The sequence below is a fragment of the Nycticebus coucang genome, chromosome 16, assembly GCF_027406575.1.
Source record: "Nycticebus coucang isolate mNycCou1 chromosome 16, mNycCou1.pri, whole genome shotgun sequence".
Taxonomy (NCBI): Eukaryota; Metazoa; Chordata; class Mammalia; order Primates; family Lorisidae; genus Nycticebus; species Nycticebus coucang.
Window position 1 is genome coordinate 56,260,124 of NC_069795.1, and position 21,908 is coordinate 56,282,031.

General features: G+C 41.1%; 3 protein-coding genes across 8 annotated transcripts in view; 2 read left to right on the forward strand and 1 right to left on the reverse strand.

The window, feature by feature from the left end:
- Positions 1-7,482: 7,482 nt before the first annotated feature.
- LOC128567433 (olfactory receptor 13J1-like) lies at positions 7,483-7,781 on the reverse strand. Its single transcript, XM_053564621.1, has one exon. The coding sequence runs from the start codon at positions 7,768-7,770 to the stop codon at positions 7,483-7,485; it is 288 nt and encodes a 95-aa protein (XP_053420596.1). The 5' UTR covers positions 7,771-7,781.
- Positions 7,782-12,154: 4,373 nt separating this feature from the next.
- The window catches only part of LOC128567434 (uncharacterized), a 76,136-nt gene continuing 66,382 nt past the window's right edge, over positions 12,155-21,908 (forward strand). The window contains exons 1-2 of the mRNA XM_053564622.1: positions 12,155-12,166; positions 13,936-14,569. Of these exons, the coding sequence (XP_053420597.1) occupies positions 12,155-12,166; positions 13,936-14,569 (646 nt within the window). The remainder of the gene's footprint in view (positions 12,167-13,935; positions 14,570-21,908) is intronic.
- The window catches only part of BBX (BBX high mobility group box domain containing), a 292,104-nt gene continuing 284,031 nt past the window's right edge, over positions 13,836-21,908 (forward strand). For 2 of the 6 annotated variants that reach the window (XM_053564855.1, XM_053564863.1), the window contains exons 1-2: positions 13,836-13,998; positions 17,210-17,281. The gene's annotated coding sequence lies outside the window, so the exon portion shown is untranslated. Of the gene's footprint in view, positions 13,999-14,996; positions 15,104-15,263; positions 15,472-17,209; positions 17,282-21,908 lie in introns of those variants that run through there. The other 4 variants (XM_053564860.1, XM_053564861.1, XM_053564856.1 and 1 more) reach the window with 4 other exon arrangements.

Sequence of the window (21,908 nt, forward strand, 5' to 3'; positions counted from 1 at the left end):
ATATAAAGGTAGAGATCTCGTCCCTGAATTCATAGGCATCTTCCCTTCTCCTCCTCACCCCCCAACTTGAAGTGACACTTCTATGCATATATTTCTTCTCTAAATATGAACTGTAATTTGCAAGTTTTACTGTCTTCAGGGCCAACAAATTTTCAGAAGTGGAATGAGATAGCAATCATAGATCAAAATAGATCTGGATTATGAACAGTATAGAAAGGGTCAGGGTCACATAGGGCAGGAATGTCACAGGGATATATGTGAGGGGTGTAAATGAGACTGTAGGGACAGAGACACTGGGGAGAGAAAGGCCATTTTGAACATTTGAATTCAACCATGGAGAGGTTTGCATCAACCAGGGGTTCTCTATAGATACCAATCACATAACTATTCACTTTTGCCTCATCCCCAGCCCTACTCTTTAGTAACAAGCATAAGGTAACAATCTAGCTGTTACAATAGGCAGAGAAGGACAATTGTTTCTGAAGAGTAGGAGAGAAAAGAAATCATTATTAAACAAATGATTTAGAAATGGTTGTCAATGCATAAGGAACAAGAAAAGTTTTATGTCCTCTGAAAGTGTCATGGTGTGTCACATAAGTATGTCATAGAAGTTACCATTCAAATAATATGCACAACCTGACAGAACTTCAGGAGTATAGTGTATTTGGGGAACACCATTATTTGTGTGTCCCCAAGCTTAGATGTTCATAAAAGTCAGCTCGGTTATGGCATATTTACTTAAAATTCAGACATCACACATCAGACCCAGGAATCCGAGTTTTTAGCAAGTCAACTAGGCAATTCTTTTTTTTTTCCAGACAGAGTGTTGCCCGGCTAGAGTGCCATAGCCTCAGCCGAGCTCATAGCAACCTCAAACTCCAGGGTTCAAGCAATCTTCCTGTCTCAGATTTTTATTAGAGATGGGGGTCTCACTCTTGCTCAGGCTGGTCTCGAAACCCCCTGAGCTCAAGGGATCTTCCTGCCTCAGCCTCCCGGAGTGCTATATTACTGGTGTGACTACCACTCCTGACTTCAGCTGGGTGATTCTAATGAACTGCAATTTGAAAAATCCTATTATAAGATGTATCAGTATGCTGATGCTGCAATGGGAATTTGGTACCAAAAATGACTTCTCGTTCTCCTATCAACACCTATTGAGAAATTTAAACAAGTCAAATCAGAGGTAATAAATACTCTGGATTTATCCAATATTACCTAAATAATTGGGACCATCACTATCTTTTATAAAGAAAACAAGTAAATATTTAGTTCATCCAATTATTGCACAATACTGTGTGCTACCATATTAAAGTTTAGCAATCCTCAAAGAAGAGCTTCCCACGATCTCTCAAGCACTTCATTATATTCAGAAAATAAAATTTCTATTTATTACCCAGGGCTCTATGTCACTGGACACTAAATATCACGTTATACGATAAGCCACACTTACAATAAGAGCTATTATTTATGGAGTATCAGTGATTATTTTCATATTCATCATCTTGTCTAATTTTCCCAATAACCCTTAAGGAACCATTATGATCCCCATTTTGTAGTTTAAAAAACTGAGGCCTAGGCCTGTGGCTAAGTGAGTAGGGCGCTGGCCCCATATACCGAGGGTGGCAGGCTCGAACCCAGCCCTGGCCAAACTGCAAAAAAATAGCCGTGTGTTGTAGCGGGTGCCTATAGTCCCAGCTACTCGGGAGGCTGAGGCAAGAGAATCACCTAAGCCCAGGAGTGGAGGTTGCTGTGAACTGTGACACCACAGCACTCTACCGAGGGCGACAAAGTGAGACTTTGTCTCTAAAAAAAAACAACCAAAAAAACCCCAACTGAGGCCTAAGGCTTGGCAGGATTAATAAAGTTGGTCAAGGTCATATAACTAGTAACTGGCAGAGCTGGTGTTTGAATCCATATCTTTCTGAGTCCAGAACAACCAGCTGTTAAGCTCTGAGTAAGGGAACCTTAGTTCATATATACCCCATGAACATGCACAGATAAAGCAAATATCAACACAAATTGCATAACTTATTAAGGGTACACAATCCTGGTAGAATAGCAGGTCTATTTCGTGAGAAATGACATAAAATCAAAATGTAATTATGCCTTTCCAAAATATAAATAAAGACTAAAATCTACATCAATACCTAGTGTTTGTCATTCTAACCAGACATGTTTTACCTAAGGAAATAGTCATTGTTGTTGTCAGACCATTAACTCTTTTTCTGTTCTGTGTAGCAGGCACCTGAAACCTCCGGTGTGTAGTATTTCCTGACACATCTTCTTAAAACCACTAGTACTTGAACTTTTCTATTTTTTGCTGAATACTTCTATACATTCACCCTCCTACTAGAATTTCCGAGGCAAGAAAAGCAATCATCTCTTCCAACCACTCACTACTATACATAACCCCAAAGTTTAAAAAGTAATAATAGTGACCACACAAATCACAAAAAGGATACATCTCAAATTGGAATTCTCTTTTAGTTAAAATATAAAGCCAAGCTAAGAATCTAAAGATCCCATAATCTAGCCTTTTGCCTTAGCTGACTATAACCTTCGTACTCTTTAAAAAAACAACTAAGCCTTTAGCACCCTTAGATCTTGAGGTTCACTCCTCCGTGTTTATATTCCCCCAGCATTGCAAGCTGGCCTGCTCTGCCTCCAGGCCTGATTATGGGGAACATTTTTTGTTACTGTGTATATTGCAGCTGTCTCTGTGGCTAGACCTTAAGCTCCATTAGCACAGGGACCACATCTGCTTGGTGTCTCTTGCAATAATAGCCATAGTACCTGGCCCAGAAAACCATTTAATTAATGTTGTTGAATGATTGAATGAGTGAATGACCCATGAAACTTAGTTTTGCTCCTCAGGCTTGGCTCTTTCTTCCATTCTCACTAGGATTTCAGTTTGAGCTTTATTGGATGCCTCTTTCTTCTTTACTTCACTCAGGATGGAAAAACTACTGATTTCCCAGATGATCACTATGACATTGGATTAGCTCTTCTCTGTTCAACACTTTGAGGCACCTTGTGCATTGGTAGCTCTCCTGTTGGAGTGATAGAGGCGATTCCAGCCTGTGAAGGGTGGGGCAGCAGATGACACCTTCAAATTAGGCAGAAAAGCCTCCCTGGACTGAAGGAGTTTTCTGCTGCCTGCTTTATTCCTCTGAACAGAACAAGTAGGACTGGAGAGGGGAAAGAATGTGACACTCCTCAGCAATTAAGTTTTCGAAGGAAGGTCATGTCTAAGTCAGAGTGGCCAAAGAAGGCCTTGACTTTGCTGCAACCGCTGACTTAGGGAGTTGGCAGAAAGACCCTTACCCCTTCACCTCATATTGTGACCCAGCTGTTGCTCAAGAGGCTCGAGGAGACCTCCCTCTTCTTTTAATTCAGAGTTATCTATTTATGGAAAGGTTTCTTTTATATGATTTCCTCCCCCTCTCCTCCCCTACTCAGGTCACATTCCTTTCTTTTTTATTTCCTTCCCACCCTTCTATTATATTGTGACAGGCAAAATTATTAATTTCATTTTTCCTTCTCTTCAATAGCACTGCCATAGGTCAGCATTTTAACAAATTAGAAACGGTCAATCTGATATTTGGAAAGAGAACTTCAGCAATCCGACAGATTAGAATGTTTTGTTTGGGGAGGAGGAAGAAAGAAGATGGCATTTAAAGAAAAAGTATCAAATGATAGAAAAGGAAAACATCACTTTCCAAAGAGCTCCGTACTTCTCAGTCCTGGAGTCAATTCTTCCTTTGTGAAGGGACTTCGGCCTAATGTCAAGGATAGTTCTTAATGCCTCCTGATTGAGTACTGTCCTGTTGCTCTGTTTAAAGCTTGTCCTTTCTTGTAGGCCAATTTTATTTAAAATATTTAGTTTTTTCAGTATCTCCTAGAGGTAGGGGTGAGCTTAGAGGTTAATTCACACAAAAAAGATAATGTAACAACCCCCCCCTTAGTGTTAGCCCCTTTACCTAAAAAAACAAAAACATTGTTTTAGTTAATTTCTTAATTGTACAATTCTCCTCTCTGTCCCATCCTACTGCAGAGAAAAGCAGCCTTTCTAGCTGACTGTATTTCCTGTCTATTACAATCCCACCGTCAGACAATCCTCCTTGTCTATCGTCTATCTCCTATCTGTGAGCCCTGATAATTCCACTTTGCTTGGGGAATTCTTTTTCTTTAACTAACTCAAACTAACTAGTTTGAGTAGGATGCTGTGGAACATAATAGGAGGTAAAAAAAAAAAAAAAAAGATTAAAAAAATTGTGACCATTTGGACACTCTAAGTATGTTTGGATTTCCTAGATCCATTGAATGATTCCTAAAAGTCTTGAGAAAACATGTGGTTAAGATTGAACTATTGAACATCAGTGAAAATCTTTTCCAGAACAAGTCAAGGAATATAATAAATAAAAAGGCATATAAAGAAAAAATTTGTCTCTAAATATCTAGGGGCATAAGATGAGGCCATAAAAAGGTGAGTTCTACAAGTTATAGGTTGGCCTGTGAAGCATTCAGCCTAGGTAGGATTGTGGAGAGTAATGTCTAGTAGAATACCTATTATATCCTCTCATTTTCATGCTCACTTTACAGGGGTCCTCAAACTTTTTAAACAGGGGGCCAGTTCACTGTCCCTCACACCGTTGGAGGGCCGGACTATAGTTTAAAAAAAAAACTATGAACAAATTCCTATGCACACTGCACGTATCTTATTTTGAAGTAAAAAAACAAAATGGGAACAAATACAATCACACTGCCTCGTGTGGCCTGTGGGCCATAGTTTGAGGACCCCTGCTTTAGAAGATGGTTTCTGTCTACAAACACCAAAAGAATAGCTCTCCACAATAGATGAATCCTTGTCCTTCACTTGGTGACACTGACACTTGGTGACATTGAGGTGATGTGCTTTTGTTGTGTTTCCTTGCTTAGCTATCTTTAATGCTCTCGAGTTCTATGAGAGACCACATAGTGGTAGAAATTAATTTCCCTTTTTTTTAAAGGCCTATGTGAATTGACTTTATGGCCACTGAAACTTAATGCAATCTGACTAAGATAGGCCAGTGAAGGAAAGATTTGTTCATACTTAGAAAAAGAATAATTTGCTAGAAGACAGGGTGGGGTCATTAAGCTAGCCTAACCGTATTTTTCTTTTGTACAAGGTTAACAAACTGATAGCTCAGTTGCACTGTGGCTGCTGGAGATGTTACAGATCTCTTGCTTTGCCCTGTCCAGTATCTATTTGCCTTCTTCTCTTACTAGGACTCTACTTTTACATTGGTAACCAAAAAGCCTTCTTGCATGCATGCAATCCTTTTTTTTCCCTGTCATTTTCTTAGAGTTTAATTTTTAAAATATGTTTATACATACAAAAGAATTATGTAACATTTCTGCAAGTTATTAAGTGAACACCTGTGACTCTACTAAGAACTAGAATGTTTCCAATACATTTCATCCATCACCCCCCTGTTTCTCCTGCCTGTGCTTCTCCCCACACCAGATTAGGTTACTGGACAATCTTGGTGGGAAGATCAAACAAAGTGTCCTCTTCCACTCTGGCCGAGGGGTAAGCATGAAACATGGGTAAAGCCAACTGGAGTCTCCCATTCCCCTCTCTTCAGTGGCATAAACAACAGATTGAAAAGAGTTTGAGCAAATTTATCATAATGAAGATATTCTAACCTAAAACAATCTCAGTTCCTGGAGATGACATTAATGCTGAGTTATGTGAGATCTGGTTCTGCAGATTTTCCCTTATTTCTAAGAGCTATCCCATACTCCACTATAAACTCCCGTTTTTGTTTTAATTAACTAATGTTGTCAAACTCCACCTACCAAAGAACTCCTCTCTGATAACATTAGTAATGTAAATTTCATAAACTCTTTATAAAGTCATATTATGTATTTTCATGAGTGGGCTGCAAAAAATACAGATAGGATGATGAGAGTAAAATTACACAATAATGGTTACCTCTGGGAAAACTGGAAGGGAACAGATCAGGGAAGGGAGTTTCATACGGATCGGCAATGTTTTATTTCTTATAAAGGAATCTGAAGCAATGCAATAACATGTTAACTTGCAATGAAGTGCCTAGGTGGTTGCTACATTATATTATTTTCTGCAAATTTCTTTAGGTTTAAATAATAAAAATTTAGGTGAAAATAGGTAGCTGTACGACAGGCTCCACAACTTTGGTCATGGGAGTGCTGCAGAAAGGACCCATGTAACCTATTAGGAGGCTTTTTGTTTCTGTCTTGGACAATGCTTGCAAAAATGACATGGAAAAATGTAAAGAAAACATAAAATTTGTGAGTGAACCAAAGATGGTGAGATCAACAGCAAATGTGTTGAAAAATCAGCATACAAAAGATGTTGGCAAAGTAGAATTCTGGGCTGAATCTCATTAGCAAAAAAACACCTAAACAACAAATAAACAAACAAAAAACCAAAAAAATAAAAACACAAAAGGGAAACCCACCCATTTACTGAGCATGTCTTACATGAAAAGCACTGTTTTGAAGTATTTTATGTATTTTATTTAATTCTTGCAAAAACCTAAGAGGTACATTATTATCATCCTTTTGGTACAGGAAGAACTGAAGCGAAGGGAGGTTATCTAATTTGTTCCCAGTTCACAGGCTTAGCTCCTAAGTGTTGGAACTAAGATATTAAAAATGAAGATATTAACCATGCAGTTATAATTCCAAAGAGTTAGCTATTAACCACTATACATTTCCAGGATTATAAAGTTTTATGCCTCCATTTCCCTAAAACATACAGCGTAGAATTAAGGAGACAGGCTTGGTAGCTCACATTTCAAAAACTTTTTTTTTTTTTTTTTAAGAATAAGAACAATAGGGTCAGGGTAGAGATTTGTGGCAGACTGGCTGCCAAAAAGGCACATTCTATCTTTGGCTGCATTAATAGAAATATTGTATCAAGGAGCCATGGTCATGGTGTACCCCCATACTGCCTCCGCTCCCACCTGCACTTTGTAACACACTTGAAGAAACACATCAACAAAGACAAGAGGCGGGGTTGGAGAGGAGACTAAGAATCAACAAGGGTGCCTTAGAAAAATGTGTTAAGAAACTGCAAGTAAAGGCCCAACTCAAGGCAGGAGGTAGTTATGATAGCTATTTTCATATATTTCCAGTGCCATATGTAAGAGGGATTAGATTGTTCTGTGTGGTCCCAAGGAAATAGAAAAAAAGGAACAATTTGTGAATTTAAAAGTTGAGAAGTTACATTAAGTTTGGGAAGAACTTTGTAGTGGTCAAGACCATTCGAAGATGAAATGAAATAGACTGTCTTGGGAAGAAGGAGTTACCAGGACCTGGATGTGTCCTAGCAGAAGTTCCTGGTTGCGTATGTTGTTGAAACTTCTAACAAATGGTGGCTTGAAAGACCTTCCTGCTAATACAAAGGATATGGAATTTGAGGATCTAATTCATTCGTGTAAAATTATTGTCCACTTACTGGCAAATGGCCAGGTAGTGATCATAGGCCATGATGGCCAGCAGCAGGCACTCCGTGGACCCTGTGGACAGGCTCAGGCACATCTGGATGGCACAGGCAGTAAAGGAGATGGTCTTCCGGGAAGACAGGAGGTGGACCAGCATCAGGGGCATGAAGGTGGACGTGTAGCAGATGTCTAGGATGGAGAGGTTGCCCAGGAAGAAGTACATGGGTGTGTGCAGGCGGACGTCTAGCACGCTCACTGTCATGATGGCTGTGTTTCCCAGCAGGGTCACCAGGTACATGCTAAGCACAGTGGGAAGAGCAAGCGCTCCAAAGCTGGGTAGCCAGAAAATTCTTTCAGAAAGAACTCAGGCACCCCTGTCCTGTTGGCTGGCTCCATGTTGCACAGTTCTGAAGGACACGCAGCTGGGATGGAAGGAGAAGGGGGTGTAGGGGGGTGGGCAGCTCACAGAGCCCTTTCTGGGATGGGGCGGATTGCTAGAGTCTTTTCCATCACTGCCATGCTGTCTCTCTGTCACCAGGGGCAATACCCTTACCCTCTCTAGGGCCTCAGTTTATCCATGTAAAAAGTCAGGATTGATTTAGATCAGCAGTCCCTAAGAGAATGTTAATAGGAAATGTTAGTAGGGAATCTAAAAAATCAATTTGAGGCAACAATGGATTAATAAAAAATAAAGTTCTTTACTGCAGGAAAAAATATTATTGTCCACTTAGAGACCTATTTTTATGGTCTGATCCCTGGGTGACTCCTTGGACTCACCTCTTTCTTCCACCGATAAAAGGGCTTCCATAACTAGGAGTCTAGGACCTTTGTACTAACCCAGTTCTGCTACTAGCTGTTTAATACTGAGAGAATCATTTAATCTTTCCTGGTTCAATTTTTCTTATCTTTAAAAGATCCCTCTATGTGCCTCACCTACCTCATGTGAATTTTGGTGAGTTATGCTTGGCTATCTCAGACGTAAGAGTGTCATAGAAAATTAAAATAATATGTAAGTATAACTTAAAATGCCTATGATGTTAAGTTTTGTTTAGCAGACACTTGGGACTCCTAACCTTCTCTGACACCTCTCTTATTTCTGGACTCTGTGTGAGCTTTCTTAGAATTTATGGTCTTTTTGTTTGTTTTTGCTTGTTTTGTTCATTTATTTTATAAACCTTTGCCGAGTTACTGTTACATGTTAGGCAATGTACTAGTTACTGTTCCAGCCACCGCTGGAAAATAAAACACTGAAGGAGACATTACTATTTTCCTAGGGTGTCTGCCTTTAATAAAGATCTCTACCAGGGGCAGTGTCTGTGGCTCAAAGGTGTAGGGCGCCAGCCCCATATGCCAGAGGTGGCGGGTTCAAACCCAGCCCCAGCCAAAAACTGCAAAAAAAAAAAAAAAATCTCTACCAATAAATAAATAATGTACTACAAGGCAAAGTATTTGAAAGCCGTAAGAGTAACAGAAATAAAATGCTACAGAAGATCATGGGAGAATGGGAATTCCAAGAGGTTTTGCCAAACATCATCCTAAGAAATCAGGGTGCTCTCTTTCTTGTTCCCAAATCTGAGTGTACTGGTAGAAAATGGTTCTCTTTAAGATTGTGAATTTCTGCATTGTTGTTGAGAAAGTAGTCCAACTTTCCAGCTTCCAATATTTACTCCCTTTGCATTGGCCCTAAGGAGATAGGTATGATTTTTCTCTATTTTTATCTTATAAAGGAAAAAAAGTGAAGCTCAGCAAGGTCAAGTACAAGCCATAAATTGTTATGTAAGGCAGACCCCCATCACTGCAACTATCTAGAGTTTCAATGAACAAAACAAGGCTTGTTTCAAAGAGTGATTTATTACAAGCTTGCTTTTTTAGGTGCTTAATAATGCCCACCCAATAAGATGTTTGCTTTATCCTGGGATCAGGCTGACAACTCTTTTATGTGCAGAGATGGTGAAGTTGGTAGAGTATAGGCTAAAAGGAAATTGCAAACACCAAGCAAGTAAGTTGTAATCAGTTTCATAAACTCCATTTGAAATTATAGTTAAGTCTTAGAAAACTTTCTATAAAGCAGCTGTCATTGGCTTGTATGTGTGAGAGATAAATTGAAATAATATTGATTAAATGTTTAGTATGTTCTAGGCCCAAGCATTTCATATGTATCATTTCGTTTATGATTACTCTTATTACTCTTATTCCCATTACACAAACAAGGCAACAGTCTTAGATTGATTAAGGAATTTTCTCCAGGGTCACATAGCCAGAGAGTAGCAAAGTCAGTTAAAAAAATTTTTGAACTAGGATTGTATAAAGAAGGCCTACATAAATAAGAAACAAAATTTATGCTAGTACACGCACCATTTGCATATTTATTTATTTATTTATTTATTTATTTTGAGACAGAGTCCCGCTATGTTGCCCTGGGTAGAGGCAACAGCTGTGGTGTCACAGCTCATAGTAACCTCAAACTCTTGGGCTTAAGCAATTCTCTTGCCTCAGCCTCCCAAATAGCTGGGACTACTGGCACCCGACACAATGCTCAGCTATTTTTTTTGGTGCAGTTGTCACTGTTATTTTGAACCCATCACCCTTGGTGCACGTGGCTGGTGCCAAGCTGTGCACACATATTTAAATGTGCTTTCCCCAGATAGTTTTATGTTACTTACAACATATATGTCACTTATTTTATACTTACAAAATAAAATGAAAAAAAAAATAGACAATCAAGGCCATGAGAAGGAAGAATATGCAAACCATGTGAGCTCAACTTGTGATTGGTCATTCATTAAATGTGGAAATCAGAAAGAAAAATGTTGGTTGACATTTTTTTAATGCCATTTTACCCATGTAACCAACAGTAGTTTTTATTTTTGTAACCCTGCATTATAAAAATTAAACTCTAAGAAAGCTATCCTGATCATATTTTTAATTTTTGATCACCACCATCATTTAAAATTTCCTGATATTTACTCTCAAATGAGATAATAAAATTATAAAAAGTATTTCTAAAAAGGCAAGATACTACATTAAAGTTAGTTCTAAGCCTCCTTTCTTTACTTAGCGGTGAGGCTCTATCAGTGGCATTCTAATCCTTTATTTTTCCCAGGAGCAAACAATTTTCTTTTTCTAGAATCTGGCATAGACAAGTGTCTAGTACACAGAACCCTCTCAATAAATGTTCTGCAAAAGAATATTGAGTAATGGCTTATACTGCAACATAATGACCTCATACAAATATATCATCAATATATTGTAAGTACTAAAAAAAGAAAAGGTTATCATTCTCCCAGTCTAACAGTTCTATGGACCTACCACTTCTTCAACAGCAATAGTGACTTGCAAGAAGTCACTTTAATGCACTTCTTTATGCTCTCCTGCATCAGACCTTGTCAGTTAGCACTTTGCACCAGAGGTCTCTAAACTGGAATGCAAAACCCTTGGGTATGGGCTAAAACTCTATCATAGGAATCTACAGTTTGATGGACTATGGAAAAACTTAGAATTTTTATTTAATGTTATTTTTATTTCATGCTTTTATATTTTGTTTTTGTGACTGTATGATTTTACTAAATAGCCTATCTATTTTAATGTATACAAAAATATACATATGTTAAGGCTACATACTCTAACAATTTAATGATAACAATGAATGATCTAAAACTTTGAAGGCTGTAGCTCTAAATAACTCTGCGAAGTGTAATTCAACAAAAATTATCTTGTGACCACAAAAAATATGAAGAATGTTTACCTAATAATTGGGGGTTATTCCCTACAGGGATGGGGAGTAGGCTAGTCCAGGCGTCCTCTAACTTTTTAAACAGGGGGCCAATTCACTGTCCCTTAGACCGTTGGAGGGCTGGACTATAGTTTAAAAAAAAAAACTATGAACAAATTCCTATGCACACTGCACATATCTTATTTTGAAGTAAAAAACAAAAAGGGAACAGATACAATTCACACCGCTTCATGTGGCCCACTGGCCGCAGTTTGAGGATGCCTGGTAGTTTTTAATAGTTTTTGTAAAATATACACACCAACAAATAACGCACAGCACTTTCCCCAGCAATTAAATATGACAACTCTTGTTGAGTCTTTTACTTCTTTGAAAAGGAAAATAGGGGGGTGCCTGTGGCTCAAAGGAGTAGGGCACTGGCCCCATATGCTGGAGGTGGCAGGTTCAAACCCAGCCCCGGCCAAAAACTGCAAAAGATTAAAAAAAAAATTAAAAAAATAGGAGAACAATGGCCAGGCTCAGTGGCTCATGCCTGTGATTCTAGACTCTGGGACACTGAGGCTGGCGGATTGCTTGAGCTCAGGAGTTTAAGACCAGCCTGACCAGGGCAAGACCAAGACCCCAAGGCAAAAAAAAAAAAAAGAAAATAGCTGGGTGTTGTGGCGGGCACCTGTAGTCCTAGCTACTTGGGAGACTGAGGCAAGAGGATCACTTGAGCCCAAGAGTTTCAGGTTATTGTTGAGTTATGATGCCATGACACTCTACCACCAAGAGTGTGAAAAGGTGAAACTCTTGTCTCAAAAAACAAAGAGGACAATGAGAATCTAAGAAAGTTTTTCCAGTTTTCTTTCCATCTGCCTCTTGTCCTTGAAGTTTGTCATTTACTCAAAATCTGTTCTGGGTATTAAAAGTCTTGGTTTTAAATTCCTTCTTCATTGTCATTCTGTGTAACATGGAGCAGAAGGTATATCTGTCCCTGCCTCATTTCTCTTATGGGTAAAATAGAGATAATAATACTTAGCACCAACCTCAGTGCAGTGTAGTTTGGATAAAGAATACTTTATTCCTTCTGTCAACTGAATGCAAAGTGTCATTAATATTATCTGTTTAAAATGGTGTGATTTTATATACATTTCCCTTTAAAAATAATTTTCCTTTAAAAAATAAGCAAAACATTAGATTTCTATATTTACTTTGTTTTCACAAACTTAAGTTGTCTCTCTGTTTCTCTTTCCCCTTTTTATACACGCACACAGAGACAGTCTTTTGATAACTTTATGGATGTGAGAGAAAAACCTTAAGATAGCATCGAGGAAATAAAAGGGGATTTAAAATAAATTTTCTTATTCAAGTTTCCTTTAAGTTTTAAAGCTATGCATGTCAACCATAAAGTTATAGAGTTTACTTAAGTTCCAAAATGTTTGTATTTAAGAATAATTCATAGACTATTAAATCAGAAGGACCTGTAAGAAAAGAATTAAGATAATTACTGGTACATAGTAGTTTCTGACTAAACGCTTAATGAAGGGATCTGGGAGAAGCTTTTTATTTAAATTGTAAAACAAAATGCAAAACCAACTCTTGAGCATTGAGGAGACTAAGTAATTTGCTCAAAATTGCATATCTAGTTAGAGTTTAATTAAAAAAAAAGTTTAATATAGAATGTATTCCTCTTAATTTTCAGCTTTGGCCTTCTCCCAGCAACCTGTTGATTTATTTAAATTGGACTTTCAAATATAATCTGCCAAAGATTCATCACAGAAAAAAATCGGAAAGACCAGTTCTCAAGTTCATCATCTCCAAAAGTTACCCAACACATGATGTTCACCAATGATGTGAAATGTTTCAAGTAAAAACCGTATATATATATATATATATATATACATATATATAAAAATATAAATCTCATATATATTGAAACAAAAGGCCTTTCTTTCTTTTTAATGGCGAAGGGACCATAGCCAATCTCCGGTGACTTATTCTACCTTATAGCACAGTTTGCTCGTCCACACAGGCAATTACAGTCCTCTGACCAGCTAAAAGTAGTTTGGCTATTTCAGCAATATATTTATCTTTATTTCTGTGTGTTGTGTACTGATTTTTGTGAATTTACCTACCAATGACCCATCAACAACCTCATTGCATTATAGTGCTAATAAACTTATCTTGCACTATTTTGGCCTATGTGAGAGCTAACCCATTGACAAAAGAAATCCAACCTAATTTTGACCACTTGTTAGCCAGGTCAGGCTGTAAAATTATAACACAATGCATGCCTCTTCCACCGGGCACCAAAAGGCAACGATTAAAAAAAAAAACCCACTTCCATATCCAGTGGAGTTGTAGTTTATTACCATAACCCTCCCAAGTCAAAAGGACACCAGTTTCAAGCCTTGCAACTTGGCGCAGACAGGGCTTTCCGCCTTCACCCCACTCTGCTGGGCCTCTCTACCTGTCCTCTCCCACTGTCTACAGGTCCCGAACATTAGAAAATAGAAAATGTGATGATCTTTGTGTGTCTCTGTAAAATGTGTGTATGTGTGCGTGTGTTTGGGTGTAACGGGCCTTCTGTTTGGCTGCGTGGCCTGTCCATCACGGCAGGGACCAATGGCAGGCTGCCTTATATAAAATGAGTGTTTTCAGTCTCTCCGGGTTGCATGTACTGTATGTGGAGCAGTGTACAGTGAAGCGGAGGCAGAGCGGCTCCTGGAGCTCCTCTCCACTTTCCCATAGAGAAACCCTGACTGGCCGCTGAGGGCGAGCCACACACGCCCTCACGCCCGGCGAGCCCGCGAGGTAGGCGCCCCCCATCTCCAGCCCTCCCCGGGCGCTCTCCCCGCACTTTCTGTTTTCCTACTCACTTGGGAGCCGCGGGGCTGCAGCCCCAAGGACTCCGCGGCAGGAGCAGCGGCGGCGGCGGCGGCAGCCGGTAGGGTGGACTTGAGGAAGACTGGGGGAACCCCGTGCGTCCGGAGCCGCCGCCAGCCGGCCCGCTCCCCGGGCACTTTCCCCCTCCGCCAAAACTTTGGGTCGAGAGAGGTCGGGGGCGAGGGTCGCAGCGGCCGCGCCGGCCGGGGCCGGGAAGAGGGCGGGGGGCGCCGAGGCAGTGCCCTGGGAGCGGGAGGCTGGGGGCCGGGCTGGGGAGTAGTAGGCCAGCCGGTGCCAGGCTGCGTTTGCAACCAGCACCTCTCGGCACACAGGCAGCGCCGCCGGAGAGGGGCAGGGAGCCGGGGCGCGGGCTGGAGCAGCCCCAGGAAAACAACAACAGAGCCCTCACGCCGGCGGCGGCTCGTGGCCGCCCGGGGAGCCCCAAACTTCATCGCGGCGAAAGTACGTGGAGCCCAGCCTGGTCTGGGCTGCCGGGGAGGTGGGGCCTGGGGAGCAGGGGCAGGGGAGGAAGGTACGAGGAGCCAGCCCTCGGTGGATTTATCGAACGTTTCGTGTGCGTTGGTGACCGGGAACAGCAGCCCAGTTGCTCGTTCATCTGGAGAGTTGGGATTTGGGTGTTCCGGCCCCGCAGATCAGTGCCCTCTCACCCCCCACCCCTAACCAAATGCGCGGCGAGTAGAGAAAGTGCTGTTTTAGTGCCAGAGTAGCCTGGAGGAAGAATAGGAGGAGAGGGGGAAGAGGGCGAGGAAGAAGGGGAGAGAGAAGGGGGAGGGAAGGGGGGAGAGAGCAAAGCAGCGAGAGAGGGAGAGAGAGAGAGAGCGCGAGAGAGACAGAGAGGGAGAGAACGGGAGGGAAGAGAGGAGGGGGAAGAGGAGGAGGGAGGCTGTGTCAGGATTTTGCTTGAATGTGGGATTATGTTGTGTCAATAAGTTTAAGGTGGAGAGAGCGAGGCTGAGGGTGGTGGTGGAGGGGAGGAGGAAGGCCTTGGCTGTTTAAAGTCTTATTTCTGAAGGTAAGTTATGGCTTTGCATGGTCGCGATGACAGAAAACTTGCAGATCCTTTATCCGGGGATGGGGTCGATGCCTCTAGAAAGCTCCCCAGCCCTCTTGAGCCACACTCGTGTTACACTGTTATTTGCCGCGATCAGGGTCACTAGTAAATTACAGAAATCAGACTCGAGGTTTCTTTTCCTCCTCCACCTCGTCGCGCTCACTCACCCTCAGAAATTATTATTTTTTATTTTTTTTTTTGGTATTGTATGAAACTTAACGTAACTGAGACCGAACCTGAGTCCTGTAATTTACAAGGACCCTGAATCCAAGAATCTGGAACACGTTTATGTGTGAAATAGCCGCGATCATTTCTGCTAAATGAGGAAGGTAAAACGAAACGATGCAAAAAGCTAAGACACAACATGTACGACGGGGGGGGAGAGGGAGAGACAGAGAGAGAAGCTATTTTTTGCTTTCCTTTCTGTAGAAAGGAAAATAAAACATGTATCCCCTTCCTTCCTGGTGTGTAGGGTCTAGTCAATATTTTAACTGTTTGGGGACGAATTAGTCCAGGTGGATCTTGTTGAAAAGTTTCGCGAGGTGGGGTGGAGGTGGGGGGGTAGCGAAGGGGAAGGTGGGTGGAGGTTGTGGGGGATGGGGACGGAGCGAGCTCTGCCTCTGCTAATGGTCATTGGCCTGGGGCTTTGAAACCATTGCCTGTCCTGCTAATGACACGTCCAGTTCTCGTCTCCCGGCCGCGGACGCCGGGCTGCCTTTCCCCGGGCTGGCTGACGGGGACTGGGGTACTTTCCCCGCGCGGGGAGGGGCGTTCTTCGCCATCCCCTGGGGTTGCCCACTCGCGGCGTGGGGACCCCCCCACGCGCGCTCCCTGCCCTGCGCGCTGCCTCCACCTCTGCTCGCGCGACTTTTGTAGCCAGCCGGCGGTCAAGGGGTGTGGGGGGTTCCCGGCGCGGACGTCCCCGCGCGGCCACCCCGCGCCCAGCCCCACGCGCGCGGCGCGGTCCAAGCCTGGAATGGCAGCGCCGGGCCGGGCGCCGGCGGTGCCTCCCTGGGGGGCAGCGGAGGCAGAGGCAGTGGCGGCGGGATCTTCTCCCGGCCCGCGGGAGGAGGAGGAGGAGGAGAAGAAGAGGGAGGAGGAGGGGAAGGAGGAGGAAGAGGAGGAGAGGGAGGCGTTTTCTGCCCAGACTGCCGCCAGTTCGAGCAGGCACGGGCACGGGGACACTCCACTCGTTGCTCCTCCGTTATCGAAAGGTGTTTAGAAGACTTTTACGCCCAGAGTATGGGATTTGCACTTCGTTTTTCTCTACCCCCTCTTCCCCAAAGCAAGATGGACTCTATTCCCTTTCTCTTTCTCCCTCTGCCTCTGTCTTGTCAGCCTTTAAGATCGACATTTTGTACTAAGATGCAAACTTGATGGTGACCAGCAACAAAGCCAGGGTGGGATCCCTCGCTCCCTTCCTCCCTCTGTGTTTCCTAGCTACCCCCACCCGACCTCACAGACCTGGTGGCCCTGCACTTGTCGCTGTGGGCTCTGGCGAATGTGTTTTCCCGGTGGGTTCCCATCTCCAATCTCGGGATTGTGACCCGGGCCAGGCGTTAGGGAGCCGGCTGTGGCCGCCCAGGTCTGCAAGACTGAGAGGCTGAGATACCTGGCCCTGCTGCCGCTGCGGTGGCACCTCCTGCCGGCTCCTGGGCAGGGCTGCCTATCGATCGCTATGATTTGGTTACTGGTGTATTTGTCCTGGGGGCGGTGATCACTTGTGCAAGTTGATGTGTGATCACCGTGTGGGTTTTGCGTTTGCAGAATGGATGAACTTTCTGCTTTGTACATACGAGGAGTAGGAAGCGAGGGTGCTGGAGACACCTTGGGATGCCAGCTGGGCTACCCTCCTCCCCACCCCCAGCTTCTGCCCTTTGAATACTGAGAGCTTTGCTTTTCCTATCCCCACAGTTCTCCTGGGTGAGTAGTGGAGAAAGGGGAGAGGTTGATGGGGAGTAGGACTCCAGGATTTCGACACCCCTCTTTCATAGATGTTACAGGACTTGGGACTGTACTGTTGTAAAGCTCTACCATACTGATGTACCTTTATTTGATACTTTATAGGTCACTATCATATGACAAAGGCTTTGCCGCAGTTCATCTTCCTCCCTGTGTACTTTCCATTTGCCTTCCTTGGTAAGTATGCAAACTCTTCATACAAGCAAGCTGGATGACACTAGTAATGACATAAGGGTCTTTACTGTTCACACAAGAAGATACTTTACAACACCCCAGAAACCTTGTCTCACTGAGTTTCCCACAGCAGAAGTCAAGTTATGATTCTTAGTGTTTAGAGTTCAGCTATGGGTTGTTATTATTTTAAGATAATTTAAATGTTCATTTCATGTTTATCTACAAGTAATTATCATTTCAACACTTTATCTTCAAATAGGCATTTTAATTGATAATGAAATTTTACACCAAGTCGAAGATCTGGTGAATTTAATGCTAGGCAATACTATAGAAAGATTACAGTGTATGAGAGGAAAGAATTATTAAAAACCCAAGGAAGCATTGTGCAGAGGCTTCTCAAATTATAGTGACTGATATTTGCTTACTGTGCCAGGTTCTCTTTCTTGAGTAACCTGTGGTGTTTGTAACAGTTACTTTTGAGGTGAGAAAGGGTGGATTGGGCAGTGTAGTAAATCTAGCATTTAGTGCACTAGCTTGATTCAAAATTGATCAAAATTTCCTTCAAAATGTATGTATTTGGAGAAATTAGGAACATTTTAGTAGTCTGTCTGAATAATAAGCAGTGACTTTGAGATCTCTTAAGTGCTTTTTACAGATAACATGCTTCCCAAATAGAAATGTTTGCAAAACAGTGTGGGACAATAAATGTCTGAGAAGTTTATTGGTGAGAGGTAATCACGTAGGTGAAAATGGAGGGCTGTAGAACATTTGAAAGCAGTATGGTGAGCTCAAACTGCAGAAAACCAAGTTGTAAGTTTGTCCCTCCATTGTAGAAGAACTTCCAGGTACTCTCAGTTGCTCATATGTGAAGAATACAAGTTGGTACTAAAATGTGTAACTCAGCTGTGGTGCTTTGTAATATTGCCATAGGGAATTTGGAGATTGTATTTTGTGAATGAAAACGAACTCATTTGTCCATTAAAGAAAATTCAGGGACTTTATTTTGTTTCCTGGATTTCTGGAATACTGTGTACGTTAACAAAATGTTATCTTAATATTAAGAAGAATTGAGTATGAAGAATTGAAGACCAGGACTCTCTGTAAGTCTCCATCTGGTAAGAAAATATACTTTGATTTTACCGTGGACTTTAGATTAGCTATATAAGTGTTGTGTCCAATATATATATATATTTTTTTTGTAGAGACAGAGTCTCACTTTACTGCCCTCGGTAGAGTGCCATGGCGTCACACGGCTCACAGCAACCTCCAGCTCTTGGGCTTATGTGATTCTCTTGCCTCAGCCTCCCGAGCAGCTGGGACTACAGCGCCCGCCACAACGCCCGGCTATTTTTTGGTTGCAGTTTGGCCGGGGCTGGGTTTGAACCCACCACTCTTGGTATATGGGGCCGGCACCCTACTCACTGAGCCACAGGCGCCACCCTTGTGTCCAATATTTTTTATGGAATGCAAATATTGCATTACTGTTGATAAATTGGGAGGTTTGTCCAATTGGAGCTTCAGGATATGTCACATGACAGGTCAGTTGGAGTGGTTGGAATAAGATAGTTGTTTTTTTTTTTTGTTGTTGAGACAGTGTCCCACCCTATGCCTCAGAGCAGAGTGCAGTGGCGTGGTAGCTCACTGCAACCTCAGACTTGGGCTGTGGGCATCCCGCTCCCTCAGCCTCCAGAAGCCGCTGGGATTACAGGTGCTCGCTGTGGCGCCTGGCTGGGTTTTTCCATTTTTCATGAGTTGGGGTCTCACTTTCACTTAGGCTGAGTCTCAAACTCCTGAGCTCAAGCAATTCTCCCTCTTTAGCCTTCCACAGTGCTGGGATTACAGGCGTGAGCCACTGCAAAAATGGTTTTTTAAGATGAATTCAGTGCACACCAAAATATATAGATTTCAGTGTATTCGTTTTTTTTTAAAAAACTTGTTTGGATGAGTTCTTCATCTTTGAACCTATGGTCAAAGTATTCAAAGTGCATTCCTGAGTAGTAAAGAACACCACATTTGTACATGTGAGGCACATTATTTTGTTCACCACAAGAAACTTTTAATATTACTTCTTTACTCCTAGAGAAATTCTGACCTGTTCAAAAATTAATATGGGAATTAGTAATATCCACAATAAAAGCATTCTGATGAGCTCTTGTATTTCTTCGAGATATCAAATGACTGCTTCATTAAAATGATATTTTCAAGAACAATCTTGGTCTTTGAAGTCAGTGAAGTAGTCTAAAAAAGTCACTTTAACAATGAATTATTGGTTATTTGCTTCTAAAATACATTTATTAGATTTGAGACTTATCAAAATTAGAATTTAAAGGATTTTTTGCTTCTTCATCTGTAAGAGTTTCCCAACTTCTCATTTTTTTATTCTGCATATCTCTGTTAAGTTCTGAAACTGGAGCCTTAATTTGCATTATACACTTAATGTTAGGTAATGTCAAGGTGGCTCATCCATGTTGTTTCCTAGTGTTCCTTCTTTGGAAGTTCTGTGGCAGTTTTAGGAAGAATTTTTTTCCATTAGAGACTTAGATTTTTTTAAAATTTGTAATTTTTGAGACTTAACAAAAGATCTATTTAGAGTTTTATATCCAAATTTTGTTTAAAAAGTTCCAGTTTTAAGAGTTTTTTAGATAGTTGTGTTTGTAACATATTTTGAAAAGTAGGTAAGCACCTTTGCACCAAGCACCTTTGACCTTATAGACCTGATCTTTATACTTAATATATTGGAACAGATATGTTTAGATTTTGAATTTAAAAGCTTTCAGTGAGAGCCAGGGTGCACATAGAATTATGGTTGGCCTGTGCTGAAATTAGTTTTCAAGTTTTCTGTATTCCTTAAAAAAGAACAACAACAGATCTGAAAATAATATAGCACAACTTCTGAAAATTTAACTTAGCAGCTAAAGTATTTACCATACTTTTTAGTAAAATCACAAGCAATTTCTAATTATTAGTCATTAACCAGAATGCTTAAAGTTTACATTTTCCTACATTTCATAAAGAACATTTATTAAAGCAAGGGCTATATTTTTAAGTGCATATTGTCATGAGTATCATTTACCTTTATATTAAAAATTTTTATCAGTGAGTAGGGCTGCGGCTTCATATACCGAGGGTGGCGGGTTCAAACCCAGCCCCGGCGAACTGCAACAAAAAAATAGCTGGGCGTTGTGGCGGGCGCCTGTAGTCCCAGCTGCTTGGGAGGCTGAGGCAGGAGAATCGCGGAAGCCCAAGAGCTGGAGGTTGCTCTGAGTCCTTTGACATCATGGCACTCTACTGAGGGCGGTGAAGTGAGACTCTGTCTCTACAAAAAAAAAAAAAAAAAAAATTTTATTAGAAATAATGAAGATTGTACAGCTCAACCTATTTATTAAAAAAAAAAAGAACTTTTGAAAACTCTTATTACAGATGTGACTATATTTGCCGTACTAAGGAAATCCCTGAAATTATTAATGTCTTAAAAAAGCACAAAAATGTTTACAATTGTGATATTTGAAGTATTTTAAATTTAAGTTTAGGCAATTAATTTTGACATATTTCATCACCACCAATGTGGTATACCTGTGTTTTAAGATTTAAACTTAAGCAGGTTCTTAAGAAGGAGACACTTTGCTTGAACATGTAGTTTGAAGTGCTCCTCATTTTTTAACATTTTACCACTAAGGGAACCTTTAAAAATAGGTTCCAGGGGTATTTTTTTAGTTAGACTCCTTCCTCTCACTGTGAAATGAAAACAAACCTAACTTCAGTAAAAACATTGTAATTTTGCTGCTTTGTTTTATCACATGCCCCAGGTAAATCAGATACAGGTGGTGCTCAGGCTACACTTTGAGAAACACTGCTCTAAAGGTAGTAAGTAAAGACTAAGGTTAAGACAGAAGAGAGGTTCTTCCACCTGGAAGATTGTGTGACTGTAATTCAGTCAGTGGGCTTGAGCTACCTCAAGGGCACTTATCATATACTGTGTCGAATTGTAGCTATTTCTATATTTTAAATCATACCTGAGGAAAGCACTTTTGATTACAACGTCACTCATCATTCATATGTGATCTTATTATCCTTTAGAAGGCAATTACAGTTCCTTGAAATGTCAGGGAACTGTAAGAGATATACTCAGAAATTCCTCTTGTATTAATGGGGATTGTTCTTCCTTTTTTTCTTTAAAGAAAAATATAAGGTAAGAATTGAAATAAGTGCCAATTACACGAGGGAATGCAAAAGAAGGCAAATCAGTAGAGAATTTTATCTAAAAGTGTGTATACGTAGAAGGTGAGAGAATGAGAGAGTGAAAGACTTGAAGGATGAGATATAGACCATTGAAGCATTGACACACCTACCAAAATGTAAACTTAGTAAGTTAAAATTATGTGAGTCAGTTCATGAATCTAGATAGTGAAATAACTTCAAATAGGGAGGTTGTACAAAACACAAAGTAAAAACTAATGAGTTGGGTTGTATGAAATCTTAAAAAATTAAAAATACTTAAAATTTGATTAAATCATTAAACTAATAGTTAAACATGGTCTGTGGATGAAACAAGAAATAAAACTGAAGCTTCTGGAATGGAATTACTGAAATCCTAAAAAAGAACATACAGGGTTGTATTTTTTTTAAAGGA

Coding starts and splice junctions, on each gene's coding strand:
- LOC128567433 (XM_053564621.1), bottom strand. CDS start 7,770: ATGTACCTGGTGACCCTGCTGGGAAACACAGCCATCATGACAGTGAGC.